Source organism: Octopus bimaculoides, chromosome 11 (genome assembly GCF_001194135.2).
Source record: "Octopus bimaculoides isolate UCB-OBI-ISO-001 chromosome 11, ASM119413v2, whole genome shotgun sequence".
Lineage (NCBI taxonomy): Eukaryota > Metazoa > Mollusca > Cephalopoda > Octopoda > Octopodidae > Octopus > Octopus bimaculoides.
This window is the reverse complement of record NC_068991.1, coordinates 42,422,732-42,446,191: the sequence shown is the minus strand read 5'-3', so window position 1 is coordinate 42,446,191 and position 23,460 is coordinate 42,422,732. Positions and strand designations below refer to the sequence as shown.

Genomic DNA, 23,460 nt, shown 5'->3' with positions numbered 1-23,460 from the left:
CATATATCCATTTGAAAATATGTAAAGGAGAAAAAATAGTACAAAAAGGAGCTTCCATGGATTTATTGCAAAAAGTTTAAATTAATGTTAAAAAAATGAAATTGCTTGCAATTTTTAAAATAATAATAATAATAATAATATGATGATGATGGTGATGATGACAACATTGACAATAATGATTATGGTGGTTGTAGTGGTGATTGTAGTAATGGTGGTGGTGATGGTATATTTTGATTAGGCGCAAAGCCAATCATCAAAGTCAGGAGTATGCCTAATAGAATGAACCCAATTAAATTATCGCTACTTATTTTATCAAATCTCTAACAGGATTTGAACTTTGGACCAAGAATGAGAAATCTAAATGCTGTATTTATTTGCACATTCTACTGTCCATCATCCTTACTGATTCATGATGATGACGATGATCATGACGACAATAATGGCAATAATAATAATAATAATAACAACGACACTTTATTGTTATTTTCCTCTCAATAGTAACACAATTAAAAATATGAAAATGGGAATCTGCTGGAATGATTTGCATTAATATCAACAACAAAAATAGAACAAAAACAAGAAAGAAAAAAAAAAAAGAATAATACCAATTAATTAAGAAACTTCTCCATTTAGACCAATCCGAATATGTGGAGCTGCCAGTTAAAAACTGTTAATTGAAAGTTATTTAGATACAAAGCCATCACTTCCACTCTATCACATTGAATGATTGAAACAGTGTGTCATATATATAAAAACCTAAGAAGTTCTCTAGTTTATGTTAAGTATCATAGCTAAGGCATGCTGGAGTACAACCATAAAAAAATGGCATCATTATTAACTAATTAATTAATTAATAATGATAATAATAATGGTTTGTAATTTAGGTACAAGGCCAGCAATTTTGAGGAGAGGGAATTAGCAGAATATATATTAGCTAGCCCCAGTGCTTTACTGGTACTTTATTTTATCAACCTCAAAAGGATGAAAGGCGAATACATCGACCCCAGTGACCAAGTCAAATACATTGACCCCCAGTGACCAACTGGTACCATTTTATCGATCCCCAAAAGATGAAAGGCAAAGTCAACCATAGCAGAATTTGAACTAAGAACATGAAGACAGATAAAATGCTCTTAAGCATTTTGCCTGGCATGCTAGCAATTCTGCTAGCTTACTGCCTTAATAATAATAATAATAATAATAATAATAATAATAATAATAATAATAATAATTATTATTATTATTATTATTATTATTATTATCATTATTATTATTATTATTATTATAACAACAACAACATATTGGTGTTGAAAAAAAGGGAAAAAGACAAGCAAACAAGAACAACAACATGAAAAAAGGGCATCTAGCCTTTTACTTTTTTTTATAAATGAGTTTCTTAAAAAACATCTTTTATTCTGATTTACTCTTGTATTTCTTATTTAATAATTTATTCTAGCTGTATCTTGCCAAAGAAGGTTCATTCCATTTCATGTAGGAAAAGTCAAATTGGAGTTAAGTGATGAAGAAAACAAATATTTAAAAAAAAACCCTCAATTGTCCTTCCTCCACACAACTTTAATACCTTAAAATTTGCATGATGAAATAAGTAAGTGGAAGTGTGTATACTTGGTATTAAATAACTAACATTTGTTGTTGCTACTGTATATATATATATATATATATATATATATATATATATATATATATATGTATAATACTATGAATAAATTAGTGTAGAGGGCCACTATTATAGTTCTACATGTAACTGACAGGATTCTATGTTATTAATTATTTTCACTACATCACCAATTCAACAATTTGGTGTTGTAAAAAAAGCCATGAAAAAAACAAAGGGAAAATAATCACATGGAGTAAACAACAAAACAGAAACTACCGGATGATCAATTTGGCAACAAAAAAAATAAAGAGAAGGAAAATCAATTTGGCAAAAAAAAAAAAAAAAGAAAAAAGAGAAGGAAAAGGAAAAATGAATAAATAAAGGGGAAGAAAACATAGAAAAGGTAATCTTATAAACAGTATTATGTATCAGGTTTTAGATCAGTCCGAGGAGCATTTGCTCCTCACTTTAGCTGTTTCAGCGCCTTTTAAAATAAATAAGTTGAAATTAACATGTATAATAGGGTCACAGAGATGAGCAGAATAGCTGAGTGTGTCCACATGCATCCATAGCCAACCACACAAACAACCATACTTAAGGTGTATACATATATGTACATATGAACTATGTATACACAACACACCCATACTCTAGCAACTGAACACTTGAAAACACAAGTGTGAATTTATGATTGTGTGTTTTTACATATATTACACACACACACACACACACATACACACACATTGTTGAATAAATTAAAGAAATGTGTACATTTAAAAATGGCTGGAATTAACATAAGCCTTTTTAAAAAAATATAAACAGGACAAATGTAAAAACAAATATAAATTTTGAAAAAAAAAAAAAAAGAGCAGTAAAAGATAAATAAAATTTCAAACACAATTTTAAAGGAAAGGGGGAAAAAATTGATTTGAAAAAATAATAAAAAGTATCGAAAACAAGAAACTTTTTTTTTTAAATGAAAGAAAACTTTTGAAAATAAAAACTTTTTTTTTGTTTTTCCAGTTTAACAAAATCGATTTTGAATTCATGATTTTGAGAGCTATCTTAAAGCTGCCTTATTGCTTGGTCAGTTTGAAAAGGGATTCTGTCCTCTGCAAAATTTTCGATTTTTCCAGAATTATGACATTGTATATGTTCATTTTCTTTTCATCATTGGAATATTCTATATGTTTATGACGATGATGGTGATGATGATGATGGTGATGATTTCGGAGGTACTGTTTTTAGTACCTTAGTCACATATGTTACTGCTTTGTACCACTGTGAACCTTTCTGTCTGTTCTATCACCCCACCCTCCCTTATAGTAACCAGATAAACACAGAGGCCATTATCATTGGAGAACACATGCCTGAGAGTTGTCACCAAGTCGACCGGCTGCCTTGGCAAAGCAGATTGCTTGCATCCAGTTGTTTTGCTCTAATTCATTTTCAGCATGTATATAAAAGGCACGGCGATGATTTCTCGGTTTAATTCGGAAAGCATAACTTTTTTTGTCCATGTGGCTTTCAGAAATTTCAGCGTTAACCAGAGAAATTCTTTTGGATGTGCTCTGAAAAATAAAACAGAAAAAAAATCAGAAATAAAATTAATAACAAAAAGAAACAAAGATGAATCATTCTTCACAATAAAATAGGGAGAAAACTAGAAATAGTTGACAGCTTCCATTACCTAGGTGACCAAGTCAGTAGCAGAGGTGGATTCTCCAAGAGGGTAGCTGCTAGAATAAGAATAGGCTGGGTAAAGTTCAGAGAGCTCCTACCTCTGTTGCTAACAAAGGGCCTCTTCCTTAGAATGAAAGGCAGATTGTACAATGCCTGTGTGTGAACAGCCATGCTACACAGCAGTGAATCATGGGCTGTGACCACCAAGGACATGCAAAGGCTTGAAAGAAATGAAGCTAGTATGCTTTGCTGAATGTGCAATGTCAGTGTGCATGTATGACAAAGTATAAGCATCTTGAGAGAAAATTTGGGCATAAGAGGCATCAGATGTAATGTGCAAGAGAGATGACTGCACTGGTATGGTCACATGATGCATATGGGGAGGACAGCTGTGTGAGGAAGAGCCGATCTTTAACTGTGGAGGGAACCTGTGGAAGAGGTAGACCCAGCAAGACATGGGACAAGGTGGTGAAGCCTGATCTTCGAATGTTGGGCCTCATAGAGGCAATGACAAGGACTGAGACCTTTGGTGATATGCAGTGCATGAGAAGACATATCAAGCCAAGTGAAATCGCAGTTGTGGCTGATGCCAGTATTGTGTAACTCGCACATAAAAAGGGCCTTCAAATGATGGGCGATATAGTGTGCTTGAGAAGACCTGTGAAGCCAAGTGAAACTGTAGTCATGGCCAATGCCAGTGTCATGTAACTGGCACCCATACTGGTGGCATGTAAAAAGCACCCTTTGAACTTTGGGCCTCATGGAGGCAGGGACTAGTAACCGAGACCACTGACAATATACCATGCTTGAGAAGACCTGTGAAGCCATGTGAGATTGTAGTTGTGGCCGATGCTGATGTGGTGGTAGCACATAAAAAGCACCCACTACACTCTTGGAGTGGTTGGTGTTAGGAAGGGCATCCAGCTGTAGAAACTGCCAAATCAGATTGGAACCTGCTGCAGCTCCCCAGCTTACCAGTTTTCAGTCAACCCATCCAACCCATGTCAGCATGGAAAACAGATGTTAAATGATGATGATGATAATGTAGATTATCAGGACCTTCTGACAAAACACTTTATCTCATTTGTATTAAACTAAACAGATAATAGTCCCATCCTGTTTCTTATAAGAGTGATTGACATAATGAGGTTTTCCACCTGTACAGGGATAAAAGTAGAATATAACATGTCCCGAACAGTACAAGACTCCAAGTAGTACAGATCTAGTGATGATTTGTCTTCTACAAACCATTTCTTTCCATGTTATTCTCACATGAATAGCTGAATGCAGCAATGGAAGCTAATGAATCCTTCATTTGAGAATTGTTCCTAATCCACAGTGCCTATTTACAACTAAGTACATTGGGTCATTGGTAATTTTAATATCTTGGCCAGGTACACAGCACTGTTGATAGAATACACAAAGCTGACCACTTGGCTGTTCATCTGGCATCCTTTTAACTTGACCTGTCATCCTAATTCATTTAGAATATACAAAACCACTAACATTCAAATTCTTATCCAGTGAATTGTAAAAAAAGCATATAAAAACAGAGAAAAAAAAAACAAAAACAAAATCACCAAAGACCAGGAAATATGTGAAGATTAATCAACCTAAAGGAATCTTCTTCGATGCCTATACACACAGAGAAAATAACAGCAAAAGCAATTTTAAGGGAGGGTTAAATGTAAATAATATTTCTGAATTTTGGTTGTCACCAGTGTATTGATTTGGTTAAGTTGGTATAGATGAATGCAAGAATAGTAATTCTATCTGAAAGTTGTTTTAAGAACAAAAATGTTTATTTATGGTTAAATAGAACAATGTATTGTTCTTACAGCCAACAATAGAAAAGAAATATTTACAATAAAATAATTCAACAGGTTGTATGAGATGTTGTTGTAGTCAAGAATAACAGTTGCTGTTGTATGATTCTAGAAGCAAGGTGGTTTAAGCTGTGCCGTCGTCGTCATTGTTTTTGTCATCATCATCCATTGGTCGTGACTGCTATAGCCACACAGGCATCACTGTTGTTGTGATACCATAAACCCTGCAGTGATGCTTCTGGCAAAGTTTGCTTAGTATGTGTCAACTTCTTCAATGTGTTATGTACAGTAATTATAATAAATCTGGACAAAATTCTCTTTTTTTCCATATACCATAATACTAAAGAATAAGTCAATGTATATTATACATGAGAGATATTTTTTCTGGGAGTTCATTGCCTGTAATTAGATCTGTGCATTATACACAAGTACATACTAAACATGAATATACATGAATAAATATGACATACTGAAATCCTGTTGTTTACTGCAGTGAGCTGTTTTCTTGTATGAAGTTGCCTTATTTGTTGGAAGTAGACTATGATTTTAAGAAGTTATATATCTTTGGCAGGGACAGAGTGCAGTGTTGGTGACAGCAACCAAATAACTTACTCAGCTGCAACTGTATGGTTACTATGAAATAAATATGGCCTGTAACCCTTTGAGGCCCCACTGGAGACTTACAACTTACAAGTGGGTTGCTTCCTCTCAAAACTATTTACAATGACTGCATTTTATAAGTTTGAGTCAAACCTAAAGAGATATGTCTTAAGCAAAATTAAAAACTTGGTCATAGTCATAGTTTGCTAGAAGCTCACTAGAATTATTCTTTCAAAATTAATAGCTTGCTTGTAGGGACAGATAATTTTTTCCAACTTCCAGAGAAAGATTCTATCAGAGATAGTACTAATGGTATCCAGCAAGGTTTACTCTTTTAACACATCCATGGCATTGTAGTCAAAACCAATTTTCTACTCAAGCATGGGCTTCATTAACACGACAACAATGATGGTGATGATGATGATGTTGATAACGATAAAACAATTTATTTCTACTTTATTTTTCTTATTTTTGTTACCCCAAATCCTTAGCAAACTGATAAGAAGGAAATCAATAAAATGATATATTAGCTAGAAATATCTGAAAAACATTACAGCAAATGTTCAAAACTCTGCATAACGAAAAGTTCATAACTAACCAAAGCCTTATATTACTACTGCTACTGCTGCTACTGCTACTACTACTACTACTACTACTACTACTACTAGTTCTTATTGCATAGTAGTTTATATTCGTTATTTACAGATGACTATCAATGTATTTATTCTTTTATGCAACACTTCAATCTCTGAAATAATCTTCCAAGTTTCTCATTCTCTTTCTTGCATTAAAAAATTGCTTCATACACATAGCACAAGCATATACATACGGATACATACATTCATACATAAGTATACATGCAAACACATATTGCATGCAAACATATGTATATATGTATATATATATATATATATATATATATATATATATATATATATATATATATATATATATATATATATATATATACACAAATACATACATACACAGCCATATTATGCAAACAAATGAAAAGTGTCTTCCAAAACTTTGAGATTTCTATTGGGAGATTGTACTTACAGAAATGCCATTTATTAAACAGAAAAGATAAGAATAATGATTTCTTAATGAAACCATAGAGTTGACTCATTTTGTTTTCTAAACATTTGTAAATGCATTGGGGAAAAAAAGGAAAAAGAGAAGTAATGACCAAAGCTTGTTCTCATAAATTGGAACATAAAGATGAGAGAAAGAGAGAGAGGTTAGTCTGCTTAGTGTCCAGTTTGAAGTGTAATTTGGTGGTTAGAGAAAGAAATGGAATGAAATGAAATTTCAGAGGGATGTATTTCTGTGGAAGAAGGATTAAATAAAAGTCTGAGATGATATCAAATCCTGCTAAGGTCAACTTGCCTTTCATCATTTCAGGGTCAATAATATAAAGTACCAGTCAAGTACTAGGCTTGATGATATGGAGTTGGTATTGAGTTATCCCCACCCCACAAAGCTGCATGCCTTGTGTCTAAATCAGAAACCATTATAGAGTCTGGAAGATGAGATGCAAAGAGAAGGGGAGTGATGTAAAGAATAGATGAATGTATCAAGTAGATTTAGGTGCAAGTAACATAGTGTGAACACATTCTGAGAAGAGGTGGATGTTATAGTATCAGTGGAGGTAAAACACAGGTTGATGGTGGATTTCCTTTAGCTGTTACTTGTTTCAGTCACTTGACTGTGGCCATGCTGGAGCACCGCCTTACATTTATACTTTTTACTGAAGATTTTATTGCAGTAAGTAAAATTGTTTTAACTGAAAGATAAAAACTGCAGCACAAAGTATTTCCAACATAAATTTACTGTTGTATCAAACACACATCGTTCACAAAAAGAAAACATTAACAAAGCAATAAAGGAGTTTTCACATAGTCACTCACACTGCTAGGAATAGGACCCAAATCTTCCTCATGTTAATCTTAAAAAAAGGGATGGATATATCATGCCTAAACAAAAGAGAAAAAAAGTAAGAAAAGAAAGGGCTGGCAACAGCTAGAATGGCTTTGATCATTCTAGCTTCAGTAGGGCTGATCTGGGGCTCAATCTCACCAAAGAAAGAAAAAAGAAACCAATAAAGGCAGTGCCCCAACATGGCTGCAGTCTAATGACTGAAACATGTAAAAGTAAAAGAGGAAAAGGTTTAATAAATTAAATTTAAAAAAATCATTAATTTCGAACAATAAAATTAAAAATCCCTATTTAATTTGACCATTTTAATACCAACCTACCTGAAACTGCTCTGGATCTATGACATAGAATCTCATGTTTCAATGTTTACCATTCAGATTGCTCTTCAGATGTAATGATTATTTATTCCCATTATTTAAAATTAATCATGCATTATTAGGAAGCTAAGAGATTTCAATGTAATTGTTTATTTTAGAATGATATTATAGGGTGGGTGTGAGAAGCAGGATCTGACTGCTTTGAACATAAAATAGATAGAATAGTTTTGTCGATATGTCTGTTTACATGCTGAAGAGTTAAAGTGACCTAAATTAAAAACTATCGATCAAACTTTCATTTTAGGTTCCAAACATCAGCTTAATAATGACAAAGTAATTTTACTAAATTTTTCATAATTTTCAATAATGATTGACACAAATGCAGTGTATTTCAATAAAAATATGGTAACAAAAGGGTAATCAAGTTTCTAGATTTAATCACTTTTTAGCCTATGAAATTTAATATAACTTTCAGCTATTTGACACAATTTCAAACATAGGTAAAGAGTAGTAGCTGAAGAAGAGTAGGAAAATACAAAGAAAATTTAAGTACATATACATACATACATATTGTATCATACATACGTACATATTGCATCATACATATGTACATATTGCATCACGCATACATACATATTGCATTATACATACACTTAGACTTTCTTAAGCCTTGTCATTTTGTTAGCAACCAACTTGAACTATCTCAAGAACTTAAATAAAACTCAAAGGAAAAATGTACATACATACATGTATACACACACATATATATATATACAAATAAGATGATAATTTATTTTTGAATGCTTAGACACCATTAGAATAGCAGAAACATTGGGTGAATTACTCTTACAAAGCTGAAAAGTTTGTTAACAAACAGCCATGGGACTTGAACCCACATCTCTTGAAGACACCGGCCAAGTGCTTTACCATTAAGCTAATCTGCCTACCAACAGATTAATCTGCTTTTTAGATGCTATAAATTTATCTGCGGGCTGTTTAGTTTAATGGTAAAGCATTTGGCTAGAGTCTTCAAGAGATGTGGGCTTGAGTCCCATGGCTATTTGCTAACAAATTTTTCCACTTTGTAAGGGTAATTTACCCAATGTTTCTGCTGTTCTAATGACATCTCTGAGTCTGAAAATAAACTATTTTATTTGTATCTTACAATATACATTTTAGCACTTATAAAAAACAAATGTTAGTTTGTTTATATTTATACACACACATGTATATATATACACACATACTTATATACCTATACACAGATACATACATATACATACATATATACAGATACGTATACACACATATACACATATATATATAATATCACAGTGTCATCATTATCATGACAACTTCGTTACAAAAATTCTTTAAGCTATTTCCCTCCACCCAAAAATAAATGAAAAAACAACTCGATCATTAAATATGAAATGAAAACTATATGTAAACACATGTTTGCAATATATATTATATACTTCCTTTATACAAAATTTATTGTTGTTCTTTAATGTTATAGTCAGTAAATAGCTAACACAAAAAATAAAAAACCCTGTCAGGTTATGACATCGAAGCATTGAGAAGCTTGGCTAATAACTAAACTATGTAACTAACAGGAAACACACACATGTAGTTTATGTTGAAGTAATTGATGTAAGCACCTGCCTGGTTAAGGATAATCTCAGAATAAGTGTGAATAAAACCTTTTTGAATGAATAACAAAATAGTAAGATGAAAAAGAAAAAAAGCTTGATGTCTTGGCAACATGAATATCTGAATGAAGTGAAGCATCGAAAAGGAGTTATAATGGTTTTTATAGTTATGGGTAAATCATGGAGATACATAATGTCTATATATGTATTCCTCTCTCTCTCTCTCTTTCTTCCATACACAAGTACACTAACAGAGAGTATTTTGCAAATAACCTTCCATACAAAATATTAACCCTTTAGCATTTAAATCGACCATGTTGTTGGCACTCCGTTGCTTACAACGTCGAGGGTTCCAGTCGATCCAATCAACAGAACAGCCTGCTCGTGAAATTAACGTGCAAGTGGCTGAGCACTCCACAGACACGTGTACCCTTAACGTAGTTCTTGAGGATATTCAGCTTGACACAGTGTGACAAGGCTGGCCCCTTTGAAATACAGGTACAACAGAAACAGGAAGAAAGAGTGAGAGAAAGTTGTGGTGGAAGAGTACAGCAGGATTCACCACCATCCCCTGCCGGAGCCTTGTGGAGCTTTAGGTGTTTTCGCTCAATAAACACACACAATGCCCGGTCTGGGAATCGAAACCGCGATCCTATGACCGCGAGTCCGCTGCCCTAACTACTGGGCCAAATATTCTACCTGTTTTATGTTCAAACCAGTCAGATCCAGCTTCTCACACCTAGCCTACAATGTCATTCTAAAAATAAACAATCAGATTATTGAAATCTTTAAGCTACGAGACAATACATGATTAATTCAAAACAATGTGAATAAAGAAGTATTACATTTAACAAAGTAATCTGAATGGTAAAGGTTTAAAAAGAGTTATGATAAAAGTGAAGAAATGAATTTACAAAGTTATTTCCAGGCTTAAGTTACATAAATCCTCTTAATATATCACCTTCAAATACTTCAGAGTTGTTTTAATTTTATTTGTTTTATCAGAGTACTGTCATCTATTCTCAGTTCAAACAAACCAATTGAGTTTGTTGGTGTTCTAGCTGTCATCTGTCATCAATCATATGCTCTGAAGCTATTCGTTTTTATCACCAAAGTGTTAGATTGTCTCTGCCTTGAACCAATGTGGGTGCTTCCATATGGTTCAGCCTACCATACATGCAGACACACACACACACACACACACATGTATGTGTGTGCTTGGGTGAGTTCATATTTCCCCTTGTCAACACGCATATGTTGATTGTAAACAAAAGGTTCATTCAAATGGTGTCATTTGTTTCCAGTTCTCTATGAAAGTAAGTTCAGACTGTTCATTCGTTTGACAGTCTGGGTGCTTGGAAATAGGTGAAGCTTGGCATCAGAAAGGGTATTTGACAAGAGAAAATTCTGCTCAAACATAGTCTTACATGATCCATTCAAGTGTGGAAAAGTAGACATTACAACAATGATGATGATGATGGTAGCAATCAACAAATTCAGTATGCATAGGTACATCTTAAGTGTTTAAACTGAAGTCTTGCACTGGAATGAATCTCAGGGATACAATCCAAATTGTTGACAAAAATGGATTAACTTTTAGAAGTTTAATGGTTTCTAAGCTATAAGGAGGTGTCAGAACCATGACATTCTACAAGTAACGTAGCTTAATATAAAAAGATGTCATTTTGCTTCCACTGTTTATTGGGTGTTGGTTTAAGTGTCAAGCATTCTCTTGACTCTGAACACACCATGGAAACTAAAGAATTCAGTACATCAAAATAACCATATCTTATAACACAACACCATGAATAAAGACCTACGGTCATAAGTAATTTTAAGAGACCATCTTTATGTGGCCACTCACTTTGCTAAAAAATAACAGTCAAATCTCTTTCATATCTTATCCAACTGTGTTTAAAAAAAAAGCCCATTAGACAACATATGCTAGGACACAACAACCTCCTAAGCAGACCGAGTGCAGATATGAATAGCATATGGGAACTGGTATTAAAGAAGGATAGGAAAAATTATTAGATTTATAAGCCCTAAAATTCACTCCATAATTGCCCATGGGCATATGGCATAGTGGTTAAGAGCGTGGGCTACTAGCCCCAAGATTCCAAGTTCGATTTCAGGCAGTGACCTGAATAATAATAATAATGATAACATCAAAAAATACCTTAGGAATGAGAACCCAGGTTTGAAATTTTCTCAAGACACCTGATGAAAGCTGGAGGAACAAGATGAGGACAAATATCCGTCAATTATAAATAATGAACAGAGTTCTTGATTATACAGAAGAGTAAGATGGTCAACAAATATTTTGCTACTGGTGTAAAAGCATGTGCTTTAGACTAACTTGAGGATATTGTTTCTGAATCTGCCCTCAGAATTGTTCTAGCAAATCAGGATTTTGAGTTATGTGCATGCACAAGATTATAACTATACTTTCAACTAGATATAGGCTGTATTATAAAATTTTCTAAAATGAAAGTGGTCTTAATTCAAAATTAAAGAAATAACAGCAATAAAACAAATGATGAGAAAGTTTATTATTTAGTTTACCAATAGATGGTGCTGACGTATTGGGTGCAAGCACCAAATACATCAGTATTTTCTTGGTAACTCTCATTTGTGCTGCTGTCACATGTGGTATGCGTTTCTCTTGCACTGCGTGATTACTGTTTTAACTATGTTCATCGTGTTAGATCATGAAAAGGAGAGGTTGTGTGAATTACCCAGAAAACTCTTATGTCTGTGGAAAATTTGCTTTGCATGACCAGCAGAAGAACATTGCCATCAAATTAAAAACTGCCTATAAATATTATTTCAGGTGTAAAGTTGGGGACCAAGATAAGAGGTGGGCACCTCATATATGCTGCACCGTGTGTTACTCAGGGCTTACACAGTGGCTGAATGGAAAATGGAAGGAAAACCCTTTTGCTGTACCAATGGTATGGCGTGAGCCAACCAATCATGTCTCTGTTACTTTTGCATGACTAATATTAGTGGTTTCTCAAAGAAAACCAAAGCAAAATTTGTGTATGCAGATTGTAAATTGGCTCTAAAACCAGTCCCACAAGACTTTGAGAACCCTGTCCCAGTTACCTTCTCACATGATTTACTTGAAGACCTTGATACATCGCACGATGGACCCCCTGATTCTCCTATCGGTGAAGAGCATGTAGTTGATTCTAAGAAAAATGAGCCACACTTATTTAATTATGAAGATTTGAAAGAACTAAAAGAACTAGCATTGTCAAAGGAGAAGGCAGAAGTTATGGGATCCAGACAACAGCAACGGAATCTCCTACAGCAAGGTACAAAGATTTCCATTTTCCTTTCTTGCCATGAAGACTTATCTGTCTTTTTCAAGCACGAAAATAACGCTTGTTTCTGTACTGCTGTTAATGCACTCATGCAAAAACTAGGACAAGTTCATGTGGCTAAAGAATGGAGATTATTTATGGACTCAGGTAAGGTTAGCCTCAAAGCTGTGTTGTTACATAATGGTAATTAAAAACCTTCCATTCCTGTGGGTCATGTTGTTGGTATGGAAGAAACTTATGAATCGATGGAACTCATTCTGAAAGGAGTTAATTATTTAGTTCATAAGTAGACTATTTGTGGTGATTTAAAGGTGATTTCCCTCCTCCTAGGATTGCAGTTGGGATATACCAAAAATAGGTGCTTCTTGTGAGTTTGGAAAAGACACGATGACAGCAATCATTACACTGTAAAAGACTGGCCTAAAAGAAATGAGCACATGGTTGGTACAATGTGCAGCATATACCACTGGTAGACCTGCAAAAGATCTTCTTTCTACCCCTTCACATCAAACTCGGCCTTATGAAAAACTTTGTAAAAGCAATGACACATGATGGTTGTGGCTTCCAGTACCTTCCTTGGAAATTATAGAGCTGGAAACTATGCTGATTTAATAAACAACATATGAAAGAACGGGATGCCAAATGTCCCTTAAAATGCACCTCTTGCATTCTCATCTCAATTTTTTTCCAATGAATCTTGGTGCCATTAGTGATGAGTATAGTGAGAAGTTCCACCAGGACATATTTGAAATGGAAACAAGGTATCAAGGCCAGATCAATCCACACATGATAGGTGACTACTGATGGTTCCGATAACGGGAGACCAGCACGACACATAAGTGCAAGAGCAAGTGTCTCTAACATTTCTGAACCAAGCATATGAAAAATGAAGTGAGTATTCTCTTAACATAAATATATTATGTACCATTATATTATAATACTATTTGCCTTGAACATAAATATACTATATACAGTACTAATATACTATTATAATAATTATTTACCTTGAAGTTAACTATTCCCATATAATTATGTGCAAAATTCAAAATCCTGACATGCTACAGCAATTCTGAGTTTAGATTCAGAATCAGTGTACTTGATTTAGTTTAGCACAGCACCATTTGTCTGGGTAGAAGACAATAAATTTTTTTTTTGTTGCCCAGCATAATAAGTCTGTTCAAAGAAACTGATTTGGGGCTAAACAACAAGAACTACAACAATACAGGTTAAAGAAAAGTCTATTCTAATGGTGATATATTTATTTCTACAAGTTTTTGTACTTACTATAGAGCACTTTCCTGAAAGCAATGCATCAGAGATTATCAAAATTCTTGATTGATATCCATTTGTCCTTTTTTTAATGTCTATTTTTCCATACTAGCAAGGATGAGATGAATACATTAATTATTTGTAATCATATTATTGAGGTATTATTTTACAACCAGATGCCCTTCTTGTCATCAACTCTTGCTCACTTTTCAAGTAAGGGCCTTTGTCCACGTGTTTTCAAATGTGCAAAGCCAGCAGATGATTTGATGAGTGGAAATCATCCCTAACAGCTCAGTGGCTTTTGAAAAAGCACAAATGTAAACTCACACACATATTTTACACATATATAAATGCAAATGGTAGTGAGTGACAGGCTTCTTTCAATTTTTGTATACAAATCCACTTAGAAGGTTTTGGTCAGCCCATGGCTATAGTAGGAAATTCCCAGGATGCATTGCAATGGAACTGAACTTGAAACTGAACTGAACTTCTTAACTATACAGCCATGTCTACATTTCTGTCTGTTGCTCTGTCTGTCTAAGTATCTATTTACACACACACACACATACGCACACTCATATACACACAAAAAGAACAAAGGTTCTCCACCTTGTTTTTCTAACACCTCCACATAATGATTATTTGAACTCATGATTTCTTTAATGGCTGTTTTGAACTGGAACTCCCTCTGGTTCTCATTCCATCAACCCAAATGACTGCCAACCTCCACTCCACCACCACCCACTCAAATTTACATACTCTCCTCCCTCTATGACAATAAACATCTCTCTCTCTCTCTCACACTTTCTCTTTTTCCCTCTATCCATCAGTCATTTCCATGTATTTGTCTGCTAATGATATCACAGTGCATTTATCTACAACTTATTCTCAGTAGTATCCAATTGTTATGCTAACAGCTTAAAAAACGCACCTGTAGTTTGTACTGAAATGAGATACTTGAAATGTAATGTAATTAGAAACACAGATATTTCTCATAACCAGGAATCAGAACTGCATCAATCCTTAACTACAAAATATTTTGTGACTAAAAAACAATACATTCTTAACATATGCTAAACATATGTGAATTCAAGTCCCTATAAATGTTTAGTATATCTATATCAAGCAATCTCACCTGCAAGTTGAAAACTTCAATGAGAGTCTGACCTTGCCTTTTAGAGTTTAAATGTACTTTAGCCTGTATCAGATACCTGTGACTTACAAAGCTCTGATTGACTTAGGCACAGGCATTGTGGTTAAGGTCACTCCTAACCATTCAGTTTTGGGTTCAGTCCCACTGCATGGCAATTTGGGCAAATGCTTTCTACAATAGCTCTGGCCCAACTAAAGCCTTGTGAGTGGATTTGGTAGATAGAAACCAAAAGGAAAACATCATAAATATAAATGTTTGTGTGTGTTTATGTCTGTCTTAATATCACTTGAGAATTTGTCAACAAATGTCACCAACCTACAAGTGATGTCATTCCTTTGCAGTTTTCAATGAAAGCATGTCTAGTCATTGTGCTATTCAAGTTTGAAGGACTAGAAGAAATATTACCTCACTTGGAAACAGGTGAGGGTTTAGCCACAGAAAAAAAATTCATGGGAAAGTGGACATTTGAATGATGGGCATGAAATGATGACAACGATGTTGAAGAAAGCTAGATTCATCTAGTGATGGAGTATTGATCCTGATATCAAATGTCATCAAAATATATAATTACCACCTTAGAAAGATATCTTCTACTGAAAAATAAGCTCTCTCTGCTGCAACTCACCAGAATTGTTTCTTGTGTAAATGAAAAGAATCAACAATTCACAACTGCCACACTGCTTCCCACACCATGGAAAACTGCATTGTTCAATGAGTATTCTGATTGCGATCATAATAAACTAAAGAAAGTAAACCAAAGTAGAAAACACACACACATGTACAACATAAATCCCAAACAGCCATAAAACACTATACAAAACATTTTCATAACTATTTCAGATAAAATACCTACACTCCAGCAGTAAACAGATATCTAGCAGCTGCCTTGGTAGAAGACCAAAAGATTAGCCACCATCTTTCCAACAACAATTTTAGCCACTGTTTTGAATTCAATATCACTACCACCTGTGGACATGCTTATAAAATCAAGAAACAGCACAGTGCCAATGATTTTAAGAAACATATTTTTATACCCAGAATTGTCAAAGCATGGAATAAACACATCAGTTGTTAGGTGTCGAGACACTGTATCCTTCAAAAATTCCATGCTTCTCAAAATTTGCTAACACTTCTGACATGCCTGTGTACCTTTCACTCTCTATGACTCATTTATTATTCACTCTTCTGTCTTTTTGTGTTTTATTCCATGTACTGTGCATGAAATTTTGGCTTTCAATGCTTTCTTTCTTTACTTGACTTATTGCTGTTTTTGTCCCCTCTTTTACCCTTTTTCTATGAGCTGTAGTGCACCAGAGCCCTGTATACAATAAGCTCATTTTATAAACTTAACAAAAATTTTCCCAAAACCAGTGAAGTCAAAAAATACAAAGGCTTCAGAAACTTAAAACACATAGGGCCCAGAAAGGTTGCTGTACTCATCAACAAATTATTTGTACCAATATGGATAAATTCACAGACCTTGGAAACTGGATTAAGTTAAAACAATTTCAAAACCCAACAAAAACCCAGCCAAAGAACAATCATATAAACCATTTAACATCCTATGTACACCTTAAAAAAATAATAGCAATGGAAAGATTCATCTGTGACATCATCAGCTTCTGCATTCTTATTTCCAACATTTTCAAATGACTACAATCAGCCACCACAGTCCTCACAAACCTTACAGACAAAATATATGACAGCTTTGATAAACCTATGTGCACCAGTCTAATTATAATTGACATCAGCAGAACATGTCTCCACTCTTTGCTATACACTAATATCATCATCATTTAACATCGTCTTTCTATGGGTTGGATGGTTTGGCAAGAGCTGGCAAGTCAGAAGACTGTGTTAAGTTCTACATTCAGCTTCTCTCTAGAAACAACAAAATACTGGCAATTGAAAAGGATGCTCCATCATGAGGTGTAGACACAATGGTTTTGTGGATTGTACTGAGAAATTTGACCTGCATGATATAGTTTATCTGGTCAGAGTTGATAATAACTAACTAAAAACTGTAAAACATTTATCTAGTGTGGATCTCAGATAAAATTAAAACATAGTACATGCTTGAGGATTTCTTCCATATATTTAACCTGCTACCTCTATGCTACAGGTATGCTTCAGGAGTGTTGAGACAACTCAACAATAACAATGCCAACTTTAACATAAATTACCTTCAACCGTTGATAGACAGTTGAGTTGTATCCATTCTTCACTCACAATACTACTTGCATAAATGCTACAACCATTTCAACATAATGGCTTCACTTCCTACAATAAATACTGCCTTATTTCTTTGTTCTCATATCAGATATTTTAACTCAATCGTTTCTCTTCAAAACTGCAAATATTTACAGCATTCTTTTACTCATTGCATTCCATACAGATAAGAATTTCTTTTGACTAAGCAGAAAGTCAATTGCTAAAGATGTATATTGCTAAAAGAAACCAACCAGTATATTAAAGATTGTTGATGTGGTTTAGCCCCACGTCAACCCTACTGAACAGATCTATGATCAAAGGCATTCCAATCATGACCATCCAATCTTTTTCTTTTGAGAGGGTAGGGATACTTTTATTATTTTAGGGATACCTGGCTATTATTTCTAGTAAGTCAAGTAATTGCATAGAAGCTCCCTTGTTAATCCATTCTTTGTTTGATGACTATTTGGGATAAAAGATAAAGTAAGCCCCAGCAAGATTTGAACCCTGTAACAGGAGGCTACAAACATGTGGTTCAGAACACTACAGATTCTATCAACTCCACCACTTGTTTCTCTACCAATACTCATTTCTTGCATAAACACAAGAATTCATAAAAACAAGTGAAAGAAACTAAAATGAAGTAATGTTCACACCTTTTACAAATGATACAAAATGGTTTAACATTTGGAAATGAAACGTTTTAACATGTAATGTAAATGTAGTAAAATTTACTGGCTCACATTTAACAATAACTGAGAATGGGAATAATTCATGTGATTGCAATCATACATGAAATTGTTAGGATGAAAGAGAAGAGGATCTAAAAGCAATACTAAACACTGAACAAAGTAGATAAGATAGACAGATCTAGTAAACCATGTAATTTACAGCATCATATAGTCTGTAATGTGTGTTTTAGGTTTACAGTCAGTTCTTTTTTTGATTGTTACTGTTTTCTTACAGTAAAAAATTATATATCAGCATTTGTCAATATATATATATATATATATATATATATGATACATATATGTATTATCACCATCATCATTTAATATCTGTTTTCCATGCTGGCATGGATTGGATGGTTTGACAGGATCCAGTGAACTGCATGGTAACACATCAAGCTCAATGTCAGGTTTGGCATGGTTTTTACAGTTAGATGCCCCTCCTAATGCCAACCACCTTATAGCATATACTGGGTGCTCTTTTTGCCACCAGCACTAGTGAGGTCATCAAGTAACTTGCAAGACAAGAAAAGAACAAAAGACAAAGGAAAGGGCAAGGAAAAGGGAAAAGCCTCCAAAACTAAATGGTGGGGGAGTTATTGTTTGAGGGGAGGAGGGGGGGGGGCAATGATTCAGTGTCAGATGTTGAGAGTCATATACACACATATATATACACACATGTATATATACACACGTGTGTGTGTGTGTGTGGCACAAAAAAGCACTATTCAAGCATGGTTGATACCAGTGCCACCTGATAAACTCCCGTGCCGGTGGCACATAAAAAGCTCCATTTCAGTGTGGTCAATATCAGTGCCACCTGATTGGCCCCCATGCCGGTAGCATGTAAAAGCCATGTTTGGAGTGGTTGGAGTTAAGAAGGGAATCCAACTGTAGAAACCTTGCCAGAATAGATTGGAGCCTGGTGCAGCCTCCTGACTTGCTAATCCTCAGTCAAACCGTCCAAACCATGCCAACATGGAAAGCGAATGTTAAACGATGATGATGATATATATAAAATAACAAAGGCAGCAATACACAATATAAAACGAAAAAAAGAAAAGTTCAATTGTCACTAATTGTGACTGAGGGTGCTGGGTAGCACCTATATTGCAAGAAATATATTCTTTTACTCTTTTACTTGTTTCAGTCATTTGACTGTGGCCATGCTGGAGCACCACCTTTAGTTGAACAAATTGGCCCCAGGACTTACTCTTTGTAAGCCTCCTATTCTATCAGTTTCTTTTGCCAAACCACTAAGTTAAGAGAATATAAACACACCAACATTGGATGTTAAGTGATGGTGGGTGAACAAACACAGACACAAAAATATATACATATATAAATACATACATACATACATATATATATATGACATATATTTGGATTCATCTTAAAATACTATATATAGCGTCATAATTTATCTTAACTTGTAACCTTGATTCTATCATCTGCATGAATAGTATGATCCGACACAGCATTCATTTTTTAAAAATTCTCAAGTCTTTCATGTCTCTTAAAATTTTAAAATTTTAATAACCCTTTTAATCTTTTAACTCTGATGAGAGAAATATAGATGACTGCTATGGTTGGATTTAGCTCGCCCATACCAACCTATATCTTCCCAAAACGGCCGTCAGACTTTGCACTTATTCAGAATTCCTCTCAAAATCATTTTATACTAATTTTCTCATCTGCCTTCCTCATTAATTTTAATATGGACATTCAAACTCACAAGTACATTTATGTATTTATATATTTATAAATTTTTGTATATTTATATATTTATAAATTCTTGTGAGTTTTTACTATATCTTGTGTATATGAATGCACTTATGTATATTCTGAAGTATTCCAACAATTTGAAATGGATTGAGTGAATATGAACACTGACCTTTGAATTTTGTTCTCTCTTTCTTAATTTTATACTCCTGAAGCTCTATTAGAGGGCTAACTAGTTGTGCTGTATAAAGTGGATAATTATACCATTTACTTCTTCATTACTCTACATTTGCTCAAGGTGAGCACTTCCTACAATATCAACTTATGGAAAGACAATTCCTAGGTCTATATATAAAAAACATCCCGGTTCCATCTAGGGATATGTACACCAATATGCTACTGCAGAGAATTAGCAAATTCACCAAAAGGTTGAGATGGAGAGCATTTTACTATGATTCAAAGGGAAACACTTGAATAGTAAATTGGATAATTATAACCTGAAAACCTACAAAAACCCCACTCACAATCCTGCACTACTGAGACTGGAAAAAGACCTCATTAACATGGTGAAAAAAATTAAAATTCTTGAGAATCACTAACCACATCCAGAAGAAATTAACCAACATTATCTCTCAAATAATGAAATCTGATAATCTACATGTTCTTTTGGATAAAACAGGAAACCTATATTCACTACCTATCGATGCCTATAATAACTTTATCCTGAAGGAATTGAACTCTGAACATAAAATAGAGGCCGATAACAGACTGAATGAAATTAATAAGAAACACTTCAATTTAATTAAGGAGCTAAAATTGTTAGATAGGACAGAACCATACGCCCCTAAAATCCCACATTTCACTTTTAAGGGCCACAAAGCTAACTTTGAGAGCAAACCCACCATTAGGCTAATCTGCCCAACCAAATCTGACTTGGACAGAATTATTAATTCTATCATTGATAGAATTATCCCTTGTGTTAAAAGAAACACGAACCTCCCACTTTGGATATAACTTGGTTCTGCTCATTGAATAATAAAAGGAAAACTCACTTTATACAATTTGACATTAGTAATTACTACCAATCTATGAAGCCTGATTTACTTGACAAAGCAATTACTTTTGCGGAGAATTTTACTGGTATTACACCATTAAAGAAAAATATTTTTACTGCAAGGAAAACACTGATATCCTTCAGAAATAGGACTTGGACCCAATGTGACCTACATGATGACTTTGATGTTACAATGGGAAGCATGGACTCTGCCCAGGTCACAGATATTGTTGGCCTATTCTTACTTTCAAAAATTAAGGAAGAATTCCCTAATATCAGCAGAGGTCTGTATAGAGAGAATGCCTTATTCGCTACATTCAGCTCCTCTGCACAAGCAACTGATAGAATAAGGAAAAGAGTAATTAAATCTTTTAAGTTACACAATTTAGATATTATATTTGAAAATGTCACTAAATGTGTTAACATATTGGACCTAACATTAAATGTAGATAACGGCTTATTCTATCCTTACAATAAACCTAATAAAACTATTAAGTATATCCATGCCTTATCAAATCATCTCCAAAGTGTCATTAAGGGGATAATCAGAGGTATGTCAATAAGAATCTGTAACTTATCCGCAAGGGAAAAGATTTTTGATGATTCTGCAGCCTTTTATAATACAGCATTAAAAGACAGTGAATTCAATAGGAAGATATATTATATTAAGAACACAATATTTAAAAATAAATTAGGCAAACGTTTTCCAAATATTGCAAATTTAGACATCGACATACCTCCCATGAACAACCCCACTGAATATAGTAACCAACAATATTTTAGAAGATACTATAATTTATTTAATTATAATACCAATAATTATACTGCGCAGAATAGGTACAACTCAGGGAGACGACGGGAAATTATATGGTTAACACCACCTTTTTCCCTCCAGGTCAGAAACCTCCCTAAATTATTTTCTAGGATTGTCGATAGGAACTTCCCATTAGGCCATAAATATCATTCCATATTTAATAGGTCCTGCCTTAAATTATCGTATTCAACCACACCCAATTTAGGATCTATAATCGTGGCAAACAATAGACTTAAACTTAGAAATAATAGTATTAATAGAGATGATAATATAGCTGACCTTAACATGAAAAATAATAAGAAGAACCCTGATATTAAAAATAGAAAGGCTGAGCATAGAAATGAAACATGTAACTGCCGCAATAGGGAGTTATGTCCCTTAAAAGGATTCTGTTTAAGGAGAAATGTCATACATAAAGTTGCGGTTTCAACCCTTAATGAACCTAAAAAGATATACATAGTAAGTACGACTGATTTTAAGATTAGATATAGGGTACACATAAATTCAATTATCAATAACGAAACAAAAAAATTCAACCACCTAGCTACCCACAATAATAAATGAAAAATGTGCAATAAAGGATTCAGTCTAGATTGGTCTATCATAATGGAAACTACACCATATAATACACACACTAAAAACTGCAAATTGTACACAATGGAAGCAATCAACATACTCTGTGCCGACAAAAAAGCTTACTTAATAAGATATCAGATGTCATTATTATTTGTAAACATAAATATTTATCAACTTTAAAATTTTTTTCCCCAAAATAATTAGCCATAGGATTTTAACCTAGTTACTCTTCATATATTTGGATTTATCTTAAAACACTATAGTATATAGCGTCATAATTTATCTTAACTTGTAACCTTAATTCTAATTATATCATACACATGAACAGCATGATCCGACAGCATTTGTTTTTTTTAAATTCTCAAATCTTTCATGTCTCTTAAAATTAAAAAATTTTAATAACTCTTTTAATCTTTTAACTCTGATGAGAGAAGTATAGATGATTGCTATGGCTGGAGCTAGCTTGCCCATACCAACCTATATCTTCCCAAAACGGCTGTCAGACTTTGCACTTATTCAGGATTCCTCTCAAAATCATTTTATACTAACTTTCTCATCTACCTTCCTCATTGATTCTAATACAGACATTCAACCTCGCAAGAACATTTATGTATTTATATATTTATAAATTCTTATTCTTGTGAATTTTTACTATATCTTGTGCATATGAATGCACTTATGTATATTCTGAAGTATTCCGACAATTTGAAATGGATTGAGTGAATATGAACACTGAGCTTTGGATTTTGGTCTCTCTTTCTTAATTTTATTCTCCTGAAGCTCTATTAGAGTGCTAACTAGTTGTGCTGTACAAAGTGGATAATTATACCATTTACTTCTTCATTATATATATATACATGCGTGTGTGTGTGTGTGTGTGTGTGTGTGTGTGTGTGTGCGTCCGTGCGTGCGTGCGTGCGTGCGTGCGTGCGTGCATGTGTGTGTGGTGAGCTTCTTTCAGTTTCTGTCT

The 23,460-nt window shown here is 33.9% G+C and overlaps 1 protein-coding gene across 1 annotated transcript in view; it reads right to left on the bottom strand.

Moving 5' to 3' along the window:
- Positions 1-47: 47 nt before the first annotated feature.
- LOC106880322 (uncharacterized) overlaps positions 48-23,460 on the bottom strand; it is an 84,262-nt gene continuing 60,849 nt past the window's right edge. Inside the window, exon 2 of the mRNA XM_014930199.2 lies at positions 48-3,189. Within this exon, the coding sequence (XP_014785685.1) occupies positions 2,971-3,189 (219 nt within the window). The 3' untranslated portion in view covers positions 48-2,970. The remainder of the gene's footprint in view (positions 3,190-23,460) is intronic.